The following is a 15,292-nucleotide window of genomic DNA, read 5'->3' on the forward strand; positions in this document are numbered from 1 at the left end:
AAATGACCCAGTCAACTATTCACTTTTAGTTTAATACATGATGAGGCATTGTCTAACCGAACGGTATCTAGTCGGCCAGCTACCGATAGCTCCTGACATCAACAAACGCTCCATCAAGTCTAGTAGAGAGTAGACGTGTATGATAGCTCCGTTAGCCGTTAGCTCACGTTAACGCAAGTTGGTTCACCGTTCAAAACGAAATGTCCCATTGAACTAAATAATTCACTGAGGCGTTGTATTAACGTTATATATCCGGCTAGCAGTAGCTACAGATAGCTCCTGATATCAATGTCTTATAACACTGATTCGATGCGTATTCGAGCTGAGGGCTTGTGAATGTGATTTAACGTTATACCAATACTAGGGCCCAGCTGCAGCGCCGGTGAATCCTGGCCGTAGCTCGAGGCTACTCGAGTATAGGTCCAGCTGCAGCTCCGGAGAATACTGGCCGTAGCTGGAGGCTACTAATGTACACACAGACAGTGGAGCTTGTTGCGTGGTGGCGATGTCTCGCAGATAATACAAGTACAAGTCTAATTATATAATATATATATTTTATATAAAAAAAAAAAAAAAATTATATAAAATTAAAAAAAAAAATTTTATCAAAAACGATGATACCGTGATATATACCGTTACCGTCTATGCTTCAAATTATACCGTGATATACATTTTAGACCATACCGTCCACCCCTACTATGTACATGCATTAGCAAGTCATCATAATATATGATGGTATACCAGAGAGAGAGAGAGAGAGAGAGAGAGAGAGAGAGAGAGAGAGAGAGAGAGAGAGAGAGAGAGAGAGATCATAACTTGGACGTGGCTTCTGGAAACTGTCACCATGTCAGTGCTTCCTTCCAAGAAACACAAACATGAGTGGGAGAGATAGAAACGGAGAGAGAAAAAGATAGAAACGGAGCGAGAAAGAGATAGAAACAGAGAGAGAGAGAGAGAAAGAGATAGAAATGAGAGAGAATGGAGAGGGAGAGAGACATCAGAATATGGGTCGGGTTTGGGGAACAGCGCACAGAGAAACCTGAGGCTATTGGACACAGAGACTGAGGGAAACTGTGGAACACTGTCAGTGGCCCTGGATGGCTGGGGTTAACCCAGTGTGGTTGAAGGTACTGGGTGTGTAGGGGTTAACCCCATGGGGTCTGTCGTCTATCTATCTATCTATGTCTGATCTATGTCTGATCTATCTATATATATACTGTATCTATCTATATATGTCTGATCTATATATATCTCTGATCTATGTCTTATCTATCTATCTACGTCTGATCTATGTCGGATCTATCTATATATATATCTCTATCTATGTCTGATCTATCTATCTATCTCTGATCTATGTCTTATCTATCTATGTCTGATCTATGTCTGATCTATCTGTGTGTGTGTGTGTATATATATATATATATGTCTGATCTATCTGTGTGTGTGTATATATATATATATATGTCTGATCTAGCTATATCTATCTATCTCTGATCTCTGTCTTATCTATCTGTCTGAAGCCTTTTTATTCTGTCTGTTTGCAGGTGAACGAGGAGACGGTGGAGAGGCTGGTGGTTCAGTATCCTCACATTGTGTTCAGCACAGTGATGCAAGACTGTAAGAGGACCCTGGAGAGAGCCTATCAGCTGGGCTGGAGCCCCAGTACCTCCAACTAACCCTAGCCCTGGAGAGAGCCTATCAGCTGGGCTGGAGCCCCAGTACCCCCAACTAACCCTAGCCCTGGAGAGAGCCTATCAGCTGGGCTGGAGCCCCAGTACCTCCAACTAACCCTAGCCCTGGAGAGAGCCTATCAGCTGGGCTGGAGCCCCAGTACCTCCAACTAACCCTAGCCCTGGAGAGAGCCTATCAGCTGGGCTGGAGCCCCAGTACCCCCAACTAACCCTAGCCCTGGAGAGAGCCTATCAGCTGGGCTGGAGCCCTAGAACCTCCATCACCCCCTAGCTACCGCCAGAACACACACAAACACACACACCAGATGCATTGTAGCTACCACTGAAACATACATGCACATGCCTGAAACACATGCACATACTGTAAACACAAACATACCAGATGCATAGTAGCTATTGTCGGAACACATACACACATAGAGATATACACACAGACACACACACACACACACACACAGACACACACACACACACACACACACACACACACACACACACACACACACACACACACACACACACACACACACACACACACACACACACACACACACACACACATAAATGTAACATCTAAGCGGATCTGTCATCTCTCATCCACGGCCCAGAGGAGAGTTCAGTCTCTTGGTTTGTTGTGTTTAATTTTTGTGGACTTTCATCTAGTTTTTATCTGGACCTTCCTTTTGGGGTTGTTTGTATAGTTGATTCATAGATCACTCTCACACACACACACACACACACACACACACACGACACACCAGAGTCCATACTTTGGACTTGTATTCTTCTTCATCAATATAACGCAGGGACACAATTCAGAACACACCCAATGTCTAATATCTAGTGCACTTCTTATGACTTTAGCTCTACAGTTGTAGCCATAGTAACGGTCCTCCATTTAGCATCCATTCTGCATTAGTACTACAGTGGTAGTCATGGTAACAGCATTAGTACTACAGTGGTAGTCATGGTATAAGTCCTCCATCCTGCATTAGTACTACAGTGGTAGTCATGGTATAAGTCCTCCATCCTGCATTAGTACTACAGTGGTAGTCATGGTATAAGTCCTCCATTCTGCATTAGTACTACAGTGGTAGCCATGGTAGAAGTCATCCATCCTGCATTAGTACTACAGTGGTAGCCATGGTAGAAGTCATCCATTCTGCATTAGTACTACAGTGGTAGTCATGGTAGAAGTCCTCCATCCTGCATTAGTACTACAGTGGTAGCCATGGTAACAGCATTAGTACTACAGTGGTTGCCATGGTAGAAGTCATCCATCCTGCATTAGTACTAGAGTGGTAGTCATGGTAACAGCATTAGTACTACAGTGGTTGCCATGGTAGAAGTCATCCATCCTGCATTAGTACTACAGTGGTAGTCATGGTAGAAGTCCTCTATCCTGCATTAGTACTACAGTGGTAGTCATCCATCCTGCATTAGTACTACAGTGGTAGTCATGGTAGAAGTCCTCTATCCTGCATTAGTACTACAGTGGTAGTCATCCATCCTGCATTAGTACTACAGTGGTAGTCATGGTATAAGTCCTCCATCCTGCATTAGTACTACAGTGGTAGTCATGGTAGAAGTCCTCCATCCTGCATTAGTACTACAGTGGTAGCCATGGTAACAGCATTAGTACTACAGTGGTTGCCATGGTAGAAGTCATCCATCCTGCATTAGTACTAGAGTGGTAGTCATGGTAACAGCATTAGTACTACAGTGGTTGCCATGGTAGAAGTCATCCATCCTGCATTAGTACTACAGTGGTAGCCATGGTAACAGCATTAGTACTACAGTGGTTGCCATGGTAGAAGTCATCCATTCTGCATTAGTACTACAGTGGTAGTCATCCATCCTGCATTAGTACTACAGTGGTAGCCATGGTAGAAGTCATCCCTCCTGCATTAGTACTACAGCGGTAGCCATGGTAACAATACTTCATCCCGCATCTACCCTACATTAGTACTATAGCGGTAAGCCATGGTAGAAGTCTCTCGAATAGCAATCTCTTACACCATCCCTTTGCGACCGCCTGAACTGAAAACAAAAGGTCCAAACAATTCCTCTAGGCTAGGGCATAAAGCAGCAGCAGTGCAGCGCTAGAGTGCATCCAACTACCAGTGGGGCTCCTGTGATGGCTACTCCATGAGCTCTGGTCTAAAGCAGCCCTGGGTGAACACCTGTCCATGAACCTTCTAACTAGGCCCAAATGTATTTCCTGTTCTTGTGTTCGGTTATACAGCTGTTGACAGGAAACACCACAGGAACCCCAGCTGTTCCCTTGGTAACGGAATACACCGGGCCCCCCAGCTGTTCCCTTAGTAACGGAATTACACTGGAAAGGTCTATGGGTTGTTCTTACAATATCTCTTTTACACACTGAAGCCCTGCCATCAAATCTGGGTGTGTGACAGCATACCCAGTATTGACCCAGTATAGACCCAGTATTGACCCAGTATAGACGTGGTAGAACGAGACCATTGACTCCTGGTCTTACTGGGTCCATGTTATCCTTGGTGCAGACAACTCACTGACTAACTTGAGCGACAACACACTGACTCGTCCTAGGACAAGGACAGAAAGTAAACAACCACTCACGTCGTCAAGTCCAGCGACCATAGGAACAGTGGTGGGACCAGGATTCTGTCGGCTGGGACCAGGATTCTGTCGGCTGGGACCAGGATTCTGTCGGCTGGGACCAGCCAAGACTGCTTTCATTCAAACCACGACGAGAAGAAGAGAAGGAGAGGAAGAAGAATGACGCCTGTGAAATGAACTAGCGTTACAGCGGAGATCGTCCAGTCCCGAGTCAGGCCTCTCAGTGGTTTGCTTGCAGGAAAACGTGACTCTTACGGAGAACATACCGCTAGGCCTGCTAGGGCTTAGCCTGAGACCAGGAAAGACCAGGAAAGAGGGGTGAGAGACCAGAAGATGACAGTGTTCCAACTCTGGTTGGAAAACCACTAGGGCTACTTTTCAATCCTTAAACGTTAAGGGAGATAAATCTATGTCGTTTCCTATTGCTGTTGTGTGGAAACCTCTTAACTCCAACCTTTGATGTTTTCTTTTTCTTTTTCATAAACATTTTCTTCTAATTGAACGTTTACACCATTATTTTGTGTAGACTGTCTATAAGTGTAGACGTCTTACTGTTGCACGGAGACCCTTGACACTCGTTCAGATCTCACTGAGTGTGTTTACATGCACTTTGTAATATTGCAGATTCTAGCTAATATCCTGACTACACTCTTACTGTACGTTCAGATACGACGAGAAGTCTTGCTTTATTCACATCAGTTTGACAGTCGATAACTATCATGAAGACATGCTAGTGAGTTTTGGTCTCAACAGTGGTATAGTTGACATTTAGAAAAACTAGACCATTTCTAAATGTAATCTATTCAATATCTATATGCCACAGAGCATTCATAGCAGTCGGTTTCATATCCGATGTTAAGATATTCCTATAATCGCTCTATCTCGCCTGGCGAGATTTCTTGCTCAAGTTGAAATATTTTAAACTGGAAAGAGCGAAGCTGCATCTGGTTGCCTCCATTCGCCTCTTTCAATTGACTTCGTATGCATTTTTGCGTCGTACCCTTAGACGGTTTATGAAGTGTTTATGAATTTTCATATCCCGATCGATCACCAATATGCCCTTGTTCATGATTTTATTCATGGGATATAGCAAGTATCACCATGGAAACAGAACCCGTGCAGAACACAACAGTAAACGGGACAAGGTGTTTACACGCCTCAGTATCTTGGCTAATATCCGCATATGCATATTAATATATTAACATTTTTGCAATGGTGAGTTTATCCCAGCTATTGTCTCATACATGCAGTAGAGAATCTCCCGAGTGCTGTCAGGATAACAGTTTGCATGCACTAAAAAAATGCAGCGAGAAAATTGTTTATTTTTGTTTGTTTTTAATTCCTGATGATTTGTCCTTCTTGGAGGTGTGAGGTTTTCATACAAGAGCATCACTTATGTTGTGTTTCTGAAAACATTTCCTCCCTTGGATGTTCAGTAGGCTAATAGGATGTTCAAGTATAGTGTTATATAGTTGTGTTTTTGGATTCTCTTCTTTGTGTCATGTCGCTAGGATCTTGTTGAGCTCGTTGACTCATCTCTACATGAAGGAAGAGAGCTTTTGGCTCAGAAGATACACAGTAGCTGCAGATTATTATGGTACAAAATAAAACTCCACACGACACACTCAGTTAAATTATGGTTTGTCCAGCAGACACAAGGCAGAAAAACCTGCATAGTTTTTATTCTTTAAAACAAAAACTAAAAAAGTGCATGTTTTCATTCATATTCTGTTTAGTTTTTTCCAGCCAGGAGAAAATGTCACAGGTTTAAGTTTAAAGAAGTTTTTGTAGTGACTTAGGAACAATGCTATTTTTGATGTGCTGTTTTGATTGAATTGTTAAGAGGCTAATACTAAAACAGTGGCTTGAAATAGACGTTGCCTTTATCTCCAGATCCAGGATCTAGTTCTCAGAATATTAACCCCCGACCATTTTGATTATTGAAAAGAAAAAGACGTTGCCTTAAGTAGTTAGGGGCTAATTAACATCTCATAACAGACCCAGAATTCACCTGATATAAACGGGATTATACATATATATACCCATATGGAAAAAATGTATACAGATCTTACAAGATTAGTCTAAATCCACATATATACGATTATTTCAAGCAATTTTGAAAATCTGTTTTATATGGCCTGGTAATCATACAGTAGTATATAATAAAAAAGAAATGAGAAGAATGAGGTAATTATATCTGAAAGCAGAAATTATAAAAGTTTCTTATAAAACTTTTTGAAGGCAGAAATATGTTTCTTATAATCCTTTTCCGTATGGGTAAATTGGAAAGAGAGAATCTCATCTCATCATATTGAATGATGGTTTGAGCTCGGATTCTGATGTGAGATTATATGATGGTTGGTTTGATCTCAAATTATGATGTGAGATTATACTAAAATTGGTTTGATCTCAGATTATGATGAGATTATACAAAAGTTGGTTTGATCTCATATTATGAGGTTAGTAATAGCTCTGACATCCAACTTTTCATTTCAGAAATTATTAAAAACATCAATAAGTACACATGATCTTTTTTTTCAGTTCTCCGATTAATGTTGCTTGATGAAATCCCCCCTTTCTTTTCTCTACTGTCAATAAATCCATGTTTTAACACTAAATATTCTGAGAGAAACACCCTGATGATGAGTCGCTCGTCATGTTAAAAAAAAAATGGAAAACTCGATAGTCTGAATGTGGATGGTTTGATGTCTGATGTCTGAAATATGTTGTCATTTCTCTATGTCGATGATGATGCTGTTTAGAGTAACAATGTAAACAGTGGTTTGGATTGTGCTTGACTCTTAAGATGATTTATGGTTTGACAGTGTATACAGTGTTCTGTACACAGGGCTTGAAATTAACACCAACCAGCCAAACGCCGGTTAAATTGACCGTGGCTGGTAACTCCCAGTTCCACCAGCCATTTTGTCAGGTAGCTTCATTCAACCATTCTATTATCAAACAAAAATACTTGGCTAGGCTACTAAATACTCTGAGACCCACATAGACGCATTCTTGTATTTTTAGGGGGGACAGATCTTTAGGGGGAGATAGCAGGTCAACAGTAGATGCCACATAGAAGTGGTATGAATCATATGACAGCTGGGAACCTGAGGATTAATGAGATGCAGCTCAGCACTGTGTGTCAAGTGTTTCTATTCATACATCTGTTATAAACATTGTATTTTGGTTAGGCACGTTTATTTTCAAAATGTGAGAAAGTTTAGAGTGGCAGTTCCCAATGCTCAATTATGTCTTTGAAGTTGTTGCAGCGATTTTTGGATTGATATAATTTGTTACAAAATGTAAAAAAATTTGACAACACGAGAATTGATGAACATGGTCAAACATCCCTCCAAAATACCACATCAAGACACCAAGACCTTGCGATTGGATGATGAGCTCTTCTGTTCTGTCTTCTGTTCTGTAATTAAGCATTACATCACGCGCAGGAGTGGTTTGTGAACAATAAACCATGCCTAGGGGTGGTCGTTAGACCCCCCTAGGCATGGTTTATTGTTCACAAATCACGACTGCAAGTGGTGTAAAGCTTTTATACAACTGCCACATTCATCCAACCTTATTTCTATACAATAAACACACATTAATCGAAGATTTATTGAAAAAACCATCCACCAGAAAAAGTTGTTCCCACAACTACAAAAAAGACAATTTGCCTCCATGTGGAAGCAGATCGCAAGTGCATCCAACCAACTAACACATCCAACTGTGTATTATTGGAATGATTGAGAGAAGTTGCCTCATGTGGAAGCAGCTTGAAGTGCATCCAACCAACTAACACATCCAACTGTGTATTATTGGAATGATTGATTGAAAATTTTATTACCAGATGCAGAATGGGTACAATACAGTACGGCTCAATACACACAATTGTTAAGGGAATGCAGACCTACTTTCCATAGAACTTCATTCTTAGATGCTTCTATAGAAAGTAGGTAAAACAAATTAAAAAAATGTATTTGCCCTATAGGAAAAAAAGGTTTTCTTCGCCCTATTCTTTTATTTATTTTTTTAAACCTACTGTAGAGGGCCTAAACTTAACCAGTTGGAAACCAAGCGTACAGTAATAAAATTAGCAATCAATCAATCAATCAATCAATCAACTCAATAGGCCATGCTCACTTAGAACAGCGCAGCACCCAGCTCTCTCTCAGTCTGACTATCCCCCGCGTTGCAGGCAGAGTGTGTGTGTGCGTGTGTGTGCGTGTGTGTGTGTGCGTGTGTGTGTGGGGGGAGGGGGGGGGGGGTGGCGGTGGGTGGAGACTAGAGCGAGCGCTGACAGTCGAAAGGGAAAAAAAATTGAATATTGAATCAATCAATCAATCCGCGATTTTTCTTTTGTTACAGAATGATTCAAGACCCATCAATTACACCATCCAACATTGTTTAAACGACTAAGACATTCGCTGTGACAGAATCGCTTGATATTTAGTCGTTTAGTCGCTATCAACATATCCATTTGTAAAGATTATTGTCCACCTTCTTGTGATCCGGCGGATTGATGTGATGTGATTCGGTTGTGGGCGGGTCCTGGGCCAGCAAGCGTGGACTGATCGCAATACATACGTGTAAATGGACTGTTTCAGCCAATCAGAATCGAGAAATCTGCATGCCGTTGTATAAATTGCTCAGAAACCCCCCTTATTGGCAATAAAGCTAGGAATGCCATACATCTTCTGAATTCCCCATGTCTCTAGTGTGTGGTTGTAAAGTGCGATGAGGCTCTGATAGTGAGACGTGACAATAGGTCATTTTAAACAGTGAGGTCAAGTTAAAAGAAAATTGAAAAGAAAAATATTGTCCCACTACAATGAAATGGCTACTATAGGAACTAACATCATCACACATGAATACAATGGGGCTCATTGGATCACAAGAGTCTCAGATTTCCAGTCCTACCCAATTTATACGGTCCTACTACTAGCTTAATAAATGAGTGTGCGACAGCCTTTGAAAGACAGTCACACTGACTCTGTATTGAGCTGTACTGTACTGTACCCATTCTGCAATCTGTTAATAAACTTTTCAATCAATCAATCGCAGGTCTCAGAGGGTTAAATAATGACACTGGCTGGTGTGCAGTTCTGAAGCCACAGCGGCTGGTGTTAAAGTTACTTTCATGTCCTGATTTGATGGGATTTTACTTAAAGTATAGTTTGGATTTTTTGTTGACATTAAGTTGTATGAAATACTTGCTTGTGGTGTAGTTGATGCAACGGCATTAGCTTAACTTACGAGTCCTGTGGTCGAACGCTTCAGACGCTTCAGACTGGAACGCTTCAGACAGGGACACTTCAGACAGGAACGCTTCAGATGCTTCAGACTGGAACGCTTCAGATGCTTCAGACAGGAACGCTTCAGATGCGTCAGACTGGAACGCTTCAGACACTTCAGACTGGAACGCTTCAGACGCGTCAGACAGGAACGCACGCTTCAGATGCTTCAGACTGGAACGCTTCAGATGCTTCAGACAGGAACGCTTCAGACACTTCAGACTGGAACGCTTCAGACGCGTCAGACAGGAACGCACGCTTCAGATGCTTCAGACTGGAACGCTTCAGATGCTTCAGACAGGAACGCTTCAGACACTTCAGACTGGAACGCTTCAGACGCGTCAGACTGGAACGCTTCAGATGCTTCAGACAGGAACGCTTCAGACACTTCAGACTGGAACGCTTCAGACGCTTCAGACAGGAACGCACGCTTCAGACGCTTCAGACAGGAACGCTTTCATTTACATTTTGTCATTTAGCTGACGCTTTTATCCAAAGCGACTTACAAGTTTTGTACAAGACAGCAGGAAGGGTACAACTCTATCAGCTGAGTAACAATGTTCATCAAAGTGTTGAGTGCTATAGTGTAGGTTAGTATATTAGGTGTGTGCATGACAGTAAGGTTAGTTAGGGTTATTATTTTTTTTTCATTTCATTTCAGATAATGATTGAAGAAGTGCGTCTTTAGTCGACGGCGAAAGATTGGACAGGTTTTGGCTGTCCTAACTGTGGTGGGAAGTTCGTTCCACCATTGTGGGGCAAGGACAGAGAATAGGCAACTTCTCTTTGATGACCCTCCCGGAGCTCGGATAGGAGTGGGTCTGAGGCCGCCAGAAGATGCAGAGCGTAGGGGTCTTGAGGGTGTGTAGATAGAGCGGGGCTCGCAACTCACTTTTGATGTTCCAAGGTGTTTTAATTGTGACACATAATAGCAGCATCTGCTATCATTCATATTTTGGGCAAACGTGAACTGAAAGTACTGTATTTCCACTACATTAACGTAATTGTGAACGTGTTCATTCTCGGCGCTCTATCACAGTATAACTTCGTTCAAAAGTGTGCCAGATTTGGGACGGGCGCACACACACACACACCGAAAGGTTTCTCGCAGGAATGTATTGAAAAAATAACTAAACTAGTTCATTTTTTAAACCATGAACTTTAGTTTAAAAAAAATTACTATGAACTATGAACTGAACTAGTTCATTTTAAAATGTGTGAACTGTGAACTGAACTAGTTCATGTACAGTAGAAAGTGAACTTTCCCAACACTGGTCACGGGACAGAAAAGTGTTAATCCACACCGTACACATGTAACGGTTGTGACAACGTCACCTCAAACTTCGATGCCTCGAGTGGGAGTTGAACCCCGGTCTCCCGCACCGGGGCCGACATCACAAACCGCTGCGCCAAGAAAGGATATCCCTCCTAAGCGCTCAGTCTATGCGTCTTTTGAGGATGTGAGAGTGAGTTTAACCCATAGCACCGCTACTCACCCCAGCCCTTCTTGACTGCGCTTCACGATACCATCCGTTACACACATACAGGCAAACGTGTTAACCATCCACAACAAAACCGTGGTGTGTTGCATATATTTCCTGTGCTTCAAAGCGCAGTGTGTTTGAATCCCAGTGTGATGCAGTTACTTACTGTACTACACACTGAGGCGTGTCCTAAATGGTAAATAAATAAACGGTAAATGGTGCTTTTTATATAGCGCTTTTATCCAAAGCGCTTTACAATTTGTTCCTCACATTTGACCCATGCACTCACACACTGACGGAGGAGGCAACCATGCAAGGAGCCAACCTGCTCATCAGGAGCAATTAGGGGTTAAGTGTCTTGCTCAAGGAAACTTCGACATGCTGCCCGGGAGGAGCGGGAATCAAACCGGGAACCTCCGGATTACCAGACGACTGCTCTACCTCCCAAGCCACTATACTGTCGTCCTAACATGAATCAAACATAGGCAATGCCCACAGTTTTCTGCTGTGGATGGTTCAAACGTTTTGCCTGTATGTTATGGTGTGGATTAACAGTTTTCTGTCTGATGACTGTTTGCTGGGTCACTCAGAACCCGGGCCAGAACTCCTCCCATGGGATTCGGTGAGTAAGCTAATGGCACTGTCGACTATACTACTAGCAAGTATTTCACACCACTTAATGTCCAAAAATATGAACTATCCCTTTAACCTATTCTTGGTTAGCTATGTGCTATATGACTCGTCTTTGTGACGTTAGGATCTAGGAACCGGACTCCAGCGTATAATCAGGTGCTGGTTTTTTGGTAGATACGTACACTGCAATATATTTTTTTTTAAAGCTCAGTAAGAGATTCATCGTGTATTTAGACTAGAATGTTTCCGTTTACTTCAGGATACGTTAAGTCAACCAATTTTACTGCTCTGGTTGGACCCGTCCCTAGACTTTTGGGGGACCTAAAAATCATATCTGCACCAGAGGGGTTCAGCCCTTTCCACATATGTTTGACATGATGATTGAAAGGGGCCCTCTGATTGGCTGACTGACTTCCATACACCCAATTAAATAACTAAGAAGGCCATGATTAAATCATTTCACTACTAATTTGAGAGTACTAGACTAGAGTCTGAATACAAGATGAAGTCTATTTTTTGGCAGTGTGAGAGCTGCTCCTTCTTTCTTCGTCTCCTTCCTTTCCCTCTGTTCGATAGGAACTCAGTACAGTGGGCCTACATTGTGCAAATAAGCAGGGTATTTTGCTATGGTGTGAACTGGCCCTGGGCTCAGCCTCCACACACACGCACACACACAAAAGGCTGACACTCAGGACCGCGAGCAACACTACTAGACTATTTCAGACAATTTAACAACACATTTGTTTTGTTTTTTACCCTCATCATAACGTGTACATTATTACAGATCTATTAAAGTTTTCTCTCCCTTTCCCTCTTTCTCCGTCTTATGGTCTATTGCTTTCTCTCTCCCTCTCTTTATTCCTCTCTCATTCTCTCTCCCTCTCTATTTATCCCTCTCTCTCTTGCTCTTTATTTATCTCTCTTCATCACTATCTCTCTATATATATCTTTATTTATCTTTCTCTCTCCATCTCTATTTCTTCTGTTCTTTTTTTTTAATCCTTTTCTCTGCTTGATGTTGACCCACTTGATCCTGATTTGTTAAGGCAAGCATAACTGACTGGATTGACACATGGATGAATAAAACACTAAACTTAAAGGGGAACTCCAACATTTTGGGAAATTAGCTTATTTAACATCTTCCCTGGAGTTAGACAAGAAGATACATACCTTTTTTGTCTCTGTGCGTGCGTTTAGCTTTGGGAATAGACGCTCCGTTAGCATAGCTTAGCTTCATCACTGGAAGTGAGGCAGATCCGTAGCCTTACAGTGCCTTACAGTGTATTGTAAGGTCTGACATTGACCAAATTTAATATGCATGACCTTGGTGGGCTCTAGGTCAACTCCTGAAAAGGGGGTCAATGTCAGACCTTGCAATCAAAAGTTAGGGGGCGCACTGAAATTATGGCAAGAGTTATTAGCCCCCTAACTTTTGATTGCAAAGTCTGACATTGACCCCCTTTTCAGGAGTTGACCTAGAGCCCACCAAGGTCATGCATATCAAGTTTGGTCAATGTCAGACCTTGCAATACACTGTAAGGCACTGTAAGGCTACGGATCTGCCTCACTTCCAGTGATGAAGCTAAGCTATGCTAACGGAGCGTCTATTCCCAAAGCTAAATGCACGCACAGAGACAAAAAAGGTATGTATCTTCTTGTCTAACTCCAGGGAAGATGTTAAATAAGCTAATTTCCCAAAATGTTGGAGTTCCCCTTTAAAGCTCCTCTTTCTGTGTGCCGTGTCTGGGAGAGTTGAGGAACATTGTGTTTCCTACTCCTTCTACATCATCTGAACGCTGTCTAAACATTTCTTCACTAATCCACATACAAATAATCAGTGTTGCGTTGCTGATATCAAATCTGGTTGCACGCACGCTAATGACGGCGTGTGCGCGCACGCTCCCGGGCGCATGCACGCGCTCCCGCGCATGCGCATAAATGTTCCCTCGCATAAGCACAGACTAAAGATGCTTCTGCTCACAGAGTGCAGTTGCACGCTGTGCAACCCCGTCCCATGAGCAACGCACCTCTGCAAATAATTACCCCAGTTTTTTTTGGGGGAGGGGGGGTCACACCAGAATCTATTTAAATCGTTTAAGAGGGAGCGCTGCTTATACTGTAGTAGTTATGTGGAATTTGTGCTGCAGTCGGAGGAATAACGATGTAGGGATTATAGTATATATTGTGGCGATAAGAAAGTAGCGAGCCAGAGACGTGGTTCGAGTTGAGGTACTTTACTTCTCACTTACATAGCATTTACAAATAACAACAAAGTTAACCCGGAACCGGAAGTGGTATTTAACCTGTCCCCTAAACAGTAAAACCCACACTCTTAAAGGCACAAGCCCACCTTGGTGAATGTCTCTTAATATAGGTCACCACACAGGCCCCCCCAGAATTCACCCATACAAAAACTGCAACTAATTAATAGCCAGTGAACAGTCCATCAGTGAACAGATCACAGCACGAAATAGTCAACATGGAGGGGGACGGATCAAGCGGCCGAACCGACTGCGCTTAACCAGAGGGGGACTAAGGGAGATAAGTGGGACCAGCGGCCGGGCCCCGGAAGGGGCCAAGGCCGGAACAGAGGATAGGGCAGGGGTCTGAGCCGAAACCGGGGGGCGCCCCCGCCGCGGGGGCAGGGCCAACTTAACTGGTTCGTCCTTGTCCAAGTGAGCAGGCTTAAGACGGTCTATAGTGACACGCTCCGGCCTGCCTCCCATGTCCACAACAAAGTTTTTAGTGCCTGCCTCCAGGACACGGAAAGGCCCGTCATAAGGGGGCTGCAGCGGGGTCCGATGGCTGTCGTGCCGGATGAAAACATATTTGGCCAATGGCAGGTCCCTGGGGATGTAGGACTGGGGAAGGCAGTGGCAGGATGTTGGAATGGGAATAAGGGCATCGGCAACACCCCGGGACACTGTTCGATGGGAGGCGACGGACCAGGACGCTGTGGCCTCCGGAAGAAACTCCCCAGGGACCCGCAGCGGCTGGCCGTACACCAGCTCGGCGGACGAGGCCTGGAGGTCCTCTTTGGGGGCAGAACGAAGACCAAGCAAGACCCACGGGAGGCGGTCAACCCAGTCGCCATCCGTAAGGGCAGCCCGAAGAGCGGCCTTCATGTCCCTATGGAACCGCTCGCAAAGTCCGTTGCCCTGCGGGTTGTACGCCGTAGTGCGGTGGATCTTCACCCCCAGGTGCTCCGCAACTGCAGTCCAGAGCTCCGAAGTGAACTGGGGGCCCCTGTCGCTTGTGATGTCCCCCGGTGTGCCAAAACGGGCCACCCAGCAGCCGATGAACGCCCGGGCCACCTCCGCTGCCGTAGTGGAGGACAGTGGAACAGCCTCCGGCCACCTGGTGGTCCTGTCCACCATGGTGAGGAGGTGAGTATATCCATGGGAGGGGGGCAGGGGGCCCACCAGGTCCACATTCACATTGTCGAACCGCCTCTCCGGCACTATAAACGGTGCCAAAGGGGCTTTGGTATGGCGGTGCACCTTGGCACGCTGGCACGCCACACATGAGCTAGCCCAGGTCCTAACATCCTTCCGGAGGCCAGGCCACACAAACTTGACCCCCACCAGCC

At 43.9% G+C, this 15,292-nt stretch overlaps 1 protein-coding gene across 1 annotated transcript in view; it reads left to right on the forward strand.

Moving 5' to 3' along the window:
• Positions 1-6,796, forward strand: part of fbxl17 (F-box and leucine-rich repeat protein 17) — a 918,512-nt gene extending 911,716 nt beyond the window's left edge. The window contains exon 11 of the mRNA XM_084309285.1: positions 1,545-6,796. Coding sequence (XP_084165411.1) covers positions 1,545-1,676 — 132 coding nt within the window. The 3' untranslated portion in view covers positions 1,677-6,796. The remainder of the gene's footprint in view (positions 1-1,544) is intronic.
• Positions 6,797-15,292: the final 8,496 nt, after the last annotated feature.

The sequence above is a fragment of the Notolepis coatsorum genome (genome assembly GCF_963971535.1).
Source record: "Notolepis coatsorum genome assembly, chromosome: 2".
NCBI classification, from domain to species: Eukaryota; Metazoa; Chordata; class Actinopteri; order Aulopiformes; family Paralepididae; genus Notolepis; species Notolepis coatsorum.